General features: G+C 33.0%; 1 protein-coding gene across 1 annotated transcript; it reads left to right on the plus strand.

The window, feature by feature from the left end:
- Positions 1 to 2227: 2227 nt before the first annotated feature.
- LOC115878076 lies at positions 2228 to 6607 on the plus strand. Its single transcript, XM_030894427.1, has 3 exons — positions 2228 to 4121; positions 4181 to 4342; positions 4401 to 6607. The coding sequence occupies exons 1-3, from the start codon at positions 3650 to 3652 to the stop codon at positions 6122 to 6124; spliced, it is 2358 nt and encodes a 785-aa protein (XP_030750287.1). The 5' UTR covers positions 2228 to 3649; the 3' UTR covers positions 6125 to 6607.
- Positions 6608 to 7465: the final 858 nt, after the last annotated feature.

Raw genomic sequence — 7465 nt, forward strand, 5'->3', positions numbered from 1 at the left:
AGGATTAGTGCAGAAATTTTTTGAAGATGATTCTAACAGCCGTCAAGCTGCAGGTAAGAAAGAATTTGTGTCTCGTAAACAAGTTAAAAACCAGAAGAGATATTTACTTGATACCATGAAAAATTTTCATAAGAGATTTTTGAAAACCACTCCATGTACCGGGTATCCCACTAAGAATAGCTCTCGGCTGTATCTCGGAAAGTATTAGCCGTAGGGTTTACGGAAAAAAATATTTATAACTAAAGGGGCTATGAGAAATTGCTGGAAATTATTTTCAAGCTTATAGAACCACCGCTAGGGGGCACAACTGCAACAAAAAATATGAAAATGGAGTTTTACACAATTTTGCCTAGATAAGGTATACTATAAGTAATAGCTTCATAATCTTCAGTAAATTTTGAATATTTTTTGTTAAAGCCATTTTCCCCTATCTACCAAAATAAAGTGGTGGGGGAAGGTTAGATCTGTTTTTATTTAAATATTAATAACTCTGGACTGGATGATCGGAATCCAACAAGCGAGGGCTCGTTTAAAAGAGCGTTTCTTACTCTATATTGTACCATATAAACAATAATAATAAGCTTTTGAACATAGACACTAGGGGGCGTTGTCTTACAATTTAACAAACATTGCGCGTTTTTTCAAAAAAATTAAATGCAATAGTATATGTAATTTTAGCTGATAGTAAAGAGTAGTAAAAGCTTAAAAAGTCAGCGAAAACCGCATTTTGATATCTTCTTTCAAACCGAAGATATTAGCAAAATGATAATAAAAACCAAAAAATAAGTCCTTAAGCCTAGTTCATGCACTTGCGAATTGCGATTTGCGAAATGGGTTCTGATTGGTCGCCTTCAAGGTCTTTTCAACTTTCTGCGATTCGTATTATTTGAATTTAGTGGGCGGGAAAAATTGAAATCCTTTCAAAATTTTACGAAATTCGCAAGAGTAACTGACAGACGCGTGCGTACTTTGAGCTTGACACAGAAACTGATTTAACCCTATTCTATTATTTATTGTTGTGTTTTTGTTTTCTATGGTTGGGTTATTCGATTGTGGTATTTTACTTTAGAACTGTTGAGTATTTTTTTACATATTATTATTGAATTGACAATTTGAAGATGTCGAGCAATGAAGAGGTATGTATGTAATTTGTTAGAATTAGCTGTGTTATTCGTGTAATTAAAAAACAAACAAGGAATACAGTCACACCAACTAATCCATTTATTTAATTTGTGACTTCTTTATATCATTTGACTAGATTTCTTCTAGAATATTGTGATATATTCTGGAAAAATCTCCTAAAAGGCCTCTAACAATGATTAGTTTCATTTTTAAATTAGTTTCAAATTTATTAAGTTCACAATAATGTTATATTTGTTCAGCAAAAATACATTAAACAGTTATTCTTCTTTGGACTTAGTGTGTTTTAAACATAGTTAATAAGCATTATGTTGTTCAATGTTGAGTGTGAATGTGGGGAAACCATGAATTTGGAGGAATTCGCAAGTCACAGATGTGACTGGCAAGGTTTAAACGATCTTGCCCTTGGCTCTGTAGGTACTAACAGTAGTCGAAAATCTGAAGACGATAATTCTCTTATACCGAGGCTGGTAGAAGCAATACAAACTCGACCAGCTCTTTGGGACCATAAAAAAAAATGGACCTTTAAAAGTAAGGGGTAAAGCTGTTCGTGAGAGGCTATGGAGAGAAGTCCACAAAGAAATTGGTGAACAAGTACCTCTTCCTCAGTTGGAGAAAAAATGGCGGAATCTAAAACATACATTCCTTAAACATTTAAAGTGAGACATTTAAGCATATATTAACTTTAACACACTGTTAGTCAGTTTAGATCCTCATATCTTTATTAAAAAAAATAGTTTTTTTAGGACACATAATCCATCAGGTTCAGGAGTGGATGGGCTGAAAAAATGGAAACATTTCGATTTAATGTATTTTCTAGCAGGAATTAATGCATCTAGGAAGAATGTGGCTAATATATCTGAACCACTAGAAATTGAACCCGGTCCAAGCAGCTCAACAAGTTCTTCAATCATTGATTCTGAACCTTTGATAACACCGAAGCGGTTGAAGAAATCTGGTGAGTTCTTTAGCTTTCATATTAAATTTTATTTATATTTCAAAAAATGTTGTATTGGTAAATATTTTGTTTATGGGAATACTGTTTGCCTATTGAACCTCGGCAGTGTGGGTCTCAGCAGAGCTATACTGCCCCACTAAGAAAAACCCTGGTATCTCCAAAAAAATCAAAAACGAGATTTTTGCACCAAACAATTAATTGTGATTTTTACAATATATTTACGTAGAAAAAACCTGGCATTTTAATTTCCTACATAATTTATAAGGAAAAATTGTTTCCCCGTAAACGCCAAAAATAGTCTCTATGCTAAGTATAAACCTTGTATCATATATTTTCTTAGCAAAATTCTGGTATGTAACAGGAGATACGAGTTTTTAACGAAGAAAAATCAATATGCCAGGTTTTCTCTAAGGATATCCGCGTGTTCACTATCGACGCTGTCGATAACAGGTTATCACTTAGCATTTTGCCGAGTAAGCTATCATTTTATTGATTTGTTTCGACCTGTCATGTCGCACCGGCATTTGTAAGGTTATTCTAATTTTATTTGGAATACTGTTTAGAATATTACTTATTAAAGTGGTGATCGTTAGTGGCAAGAATATTAAACATCTTCCTTGGGTAAGTTTTAATTCTAAATTATTATTTCTAGAAATAATAATGCTCCTTAGATTTCAATGTGTCTGTAAAAGCCGATTTAGGGTCTTGTAAACATTAGGTACCTATCCACTATTTTTCAAATTATTTAAATTTTAAGGAAGAGCCCTCGATATCTAGAATAGTTTAAAAGAAAAAAATCGTTGGATGAAACAATTTTGATGGACAAAAAAATTAAACATAATAATTAAAATAAAGAATGTAGGAAATCCTATGAGCGTTGCCAACTTTCCTACTGCTTCTGACATTCAAAAAAAGTGATTCATCAACAATTTTTCTATACAGAATAGTTAAACAGAACATAATTTGCCAAAAAAAAAAAACATTAAATAATTGAAAGTGAGTGGATACCTAATGTTTACAAGAACAGCCAATTTATAATATTCGGCGCTGTACGTTGACGTCTGGTCTTTAAATCAAATTAAGTAATATGTTGTTCGTATTATCAGCCTCTAAAGCCGAATATGGACATTTTTGCTTTTACTATTAATGAGTGGTGGTATCCAGGGTGGAAGGGGTAGGGACAATATTTAAATAAAACAATTACAAAAAAGTGTATAAACTACTTCGCAATCGAAAAATTGTCGGGCATTTAACTATATTTTTTGTATTAAAACTAAGGTTCGATAGTTCATTTTTCATGACATTTTAGGCCCATGGACGGGACACTACGTTAGTGCGGCAGTCGTCAACATAAAACGTCAAAGTTTGTAAATCGACCTTAATGGTCTACAAAAATAAAAGTACAGCCTAAATTTTGTTTTATATTAATTTGGAATGGTAGTTTTACTAACTTATTTTTTTCTGTTTATTAATTAATTTATTATTAAGACCTGATCCCCTGCCCTGGTAGAAAAGTATTGCCATAATAGGATTTATATTTTATAAACAGGCATGTCTTTGAGGTCAAAGAAATTGGTGGCTATGGCGCTGCATAAAACTGAATCAGATCGATCATCAAATGAGCAGAAGTTATTGCCCCTTTATACCGAAGATGACATCCAAATAGGTGTTCTGGAACCATTATCGCGTTGCCCCATACAAGATTCATCAAGTAGGAAATGTCACGGAGAAATTAAACCAAAGCAAAAAAATACTGACGGGTGCTTTTTGAAAGTGTCATCTCATTGTGATGGTTTTTCTATTCAGCCTAGTATTGAAAATGAGCGCGTTGAAGTAGTTTTTTACACAAATAATGATGCATATCCTACCGACATTGTTACTGACACCGATGTTATAAACGATTGCGGCGACTCCAATAAAAATGACTCGTTGGCTGACACAGCTGATGTTTCAGCTGGTACTATAATAAACAATTATAATTTTGAACTATCCACGACAGAAGACCCTATTGCAAATGATAATAGTAAGTTTCATCTCAAGTAATTTAGAATTATTGTATGTAGAACTGAGATTATTTTTTAGACCAACAGCAAGAAACAGAATTAGATTCCAACGGCTATATTTTAGAGGCTGATGACCTAGCCAACAAAATATTAATATTACCAGAACTGGAAGATCAAACATTAGTTGAACCTATTGAACCTATTATTCCATCCGATGCAATAGAAAATAATGCCGATCAAGGTTTTTTGTTTTTTCTTTGTCTTCTTCAACCTTTATTAAATGAAATTTTATTTTACAGGTGATGAAAAGTACACGAAAAAAGGGAAAATTAGAAAACGGAAGAGTTTCAACATATCGGTGGACCAAAGGAAAAAAATTAAATGCTCAGAGATACAACAAAAACATAAAGTTCAAATACCATGTGACGCCAATAAATGCCAAAAGAAATGCTCAGAGAAGATCGATCAAGATAGACGAGTAGCAATAAATAAAATGTATTGGAATCTAGATTGGGTAGCTAAAAAAACATACATCCTTAATTCTGTCAACAGAGCCCCGATAAAAAGAAGACGCTCAGATTCTTCAACAAAACAAAATAGCTTTAAGTACTTTCTAAAAGATTCTGATGGTGAAACACAAAATGTCTGTAAGATATTTTTTTTGACGACCCTCGGATATAAAAAAAACAACGATTGGGCCATCCAAAGCTTTGTACAACAAGATTTTTTTAAAAATGGAAAAATCGCTCCCCTGGCTGACAAACGTGGTAGGAATGCGTCCAAGTTTAAAATATCTACCGAAGATATCGAAAAGCATATAGAAACATTTAATCCAGTAATTTCACATTACCGGAGAGAGCATGCTCCGCATCGCCGCTACCTGCCGAGTGATTTAACCATTGATGCAATGTATACGAACTTCCTGGAGACTCATCCTGATAAGAAATGTTCATATGAGGTTTACAGGAAAGTGGTTAAAAGCAAGAACATCTCGTTTACGAAGTTGGGCCACGAGGAATGTGAGCTCTGCGAAGGATTTCACTTACATGATGCTCTACATAATGAAACAAACTTGGACAGAAACTGTGAAGTATGCCAAAAATGGGAAGTGCACATTAACAGGGCAAAAAGGTCTAGAGAATTATACAGAAAAGAATGCGAATCAGTTTGTGAACCAAACACGTTAAGAGTTTCAGCTGATCTTGAAAAAGTAATAATGATTCCTCGGATTGATATGTTTAAAAAAGTTGTCTTCACTCAAAGAATAGTCGTATATAATGAAAGTTTTGTGCCATTAAAAACGCTGAAGAACAATAAGCCATTTGCAGCATTGTGGCACGAAGGAATATCAGGCAGAAGCAAGGAAGCAATTATTAGTACGTTCTTTTCATTTATGTTGCACAATCGTGATGTGGAGCATTTTGTGTTTTGGTTGGACAACTGTTCTTCGCAAAACAAAAATTGGGCGTTTCTTTCATTTTTAATGTTCATAATAAATTCCGACAAAATAGCTGCTAAGGATATTATCATAAATTACTTCGAGCCTGGCCATACTTTTATGTCCGCCGACAGTTTCCACCATCAGGTGGAACTATCGCTGAAGAAAGCAAAAAAAGTTTACGACTTTCATGATTTCGTTGAAGCAGTTCAAACCAGTAACTCGAAGCGTGTTACAGTTAAAGAAATGGCAGTTGCTGATTTTTTCGACTGGAAAGACTATTCTTCACAGGCAAAATTGAAAAAAATTGAGCCACGAGTTTACCTGTCGCAAGTAGTTAAGGTAATGGTCCAGAGAGGAAGCGATACTTTGAAAGTTGAGACGGATGATACTGGGGAGTTGAAACAAATAGATTTTTTACAAGTTAGAGCAATAAAGTCTGGGATAAAAGAACCCGCAGTCATGAAGAAACCCTCTGGAATTCCCAAAAGTAGAAAAGAACACATTCTGAAAAATTTAGGGGAAATTATACCAGCAAACCGGCATAATTTTTGGCGAGAATTGCCCACTTCCGATGAGCAGTAACTACATTTTTTTAATTTTAATTCGTTTCATTTTACTCATTTAGTATCGTTTTTTTTGTGATTTTTAAAATAATTTTTTTTAAGTATGTATTAATAAATTGATTATTGAATAAAATAATTTTTAGGACAATACAAAAATAAAGCAGTATATAAGAAAAAAATGTTCATCTCTCAGCTATGAATTTTATAATATTTACATAGTAAAAATCACGCTTCAGCCAAATTTGTATTATACGTGGTTTTAACTAAATAAATTCGGTTTCACTTTTAGCACTCTTAACCCGTATATAACATAACTAATATTCATAGCTTAGTTTCGCATTTTTTTTTCTTAGAAACGTTAACTTTGAGTTAACAAATGATATCTCAAATCATGTTATTGTATTTATTTAGAAAGAACTTAATAGAACCAACGAAAAACTTTAAGCGCGGTTTTCTCAAAACTTGCGTTACTGGAGATACCAGGGTCTTTCTTAATGGGGCAGTATAGTCCAACTCATAAACATGGCTACATCACAGGGTTTTATTATATATGTATCTTTAATTTCAGATGAGACTCAAGAAATTCTGTTGGAGATTTTGAAGAAAAAACGTCCCTCCCAGCCACAACTTTCTCCTGCATTGCAGAACATTCATGAAATGTTGGAGAAACTTCCTGTGCGCGTTCGGCATCAAGCCGAAATAGAAATGTTAAATAAAGTATATACGTTATAACTAGAACATTTCCCATATTAAAAATATTGAGTGTTTCAAAATTAGTTTAGATTTTTTAAGCCATTAGGGTCAGAGTTAAACAGTGCATTATACATAGGAAAAAAATGTATTGAAAAATGCTACCAACACAGCTAGACCCCTTTGAACAGGAGTCTATGACCTATGTCTATAGATTTTTTCAAATTATTTCCAAATTATGTTATAAAAACATCTCCAATTTCATGTTTTTGACTTACCCTTTAGGATTAAATTTAAAATAGACTACCCCTTTCACAAGGGCATAGCGCCAGGAAGGGACATTTTTCAATACATTCATATTAGTTTATTTGTGTGCAGAATGCGCTTTTGAATCTTGACAACCTTATTTTAAGGGCGTTCTGTATACAAGTGAAATCATATTTTTCTTTAGAATTTATTTCATGCGTATTTATAGTATCTCAACGACAACAAAATCTGTTTCACTTCTGTACATTTTATTTTATATTAAGCAGATAAAAATATTTCATATTTAAGATTACAATAATTGACATTAATTGACATACAGCAAAATAATTTATATATAATTTCTTTACTACAGTTAACAGACTAAGGTATAATATATTTGCAATCAGGGTTCGAAAATATGATA

The sequence above is a fragment of the Sitophilus oryzae genome, unplaced genomic scaffold (assembly GCF_002938485.1).
Source record: "Sitophilus oryzae breed Bouriz unplaced genomic scaffold, Soryzae_2.0 scaffold_1500_pilon_pilon, whole genome shotgun sequence".
Taxonomy (NCBI): domain Eukaryota; kingdom Metazoa; phylum Arthropoda; class Insecta; order Coleoptera; family Curculionidae; genus Sitophilus; species Sitophilus oryzae.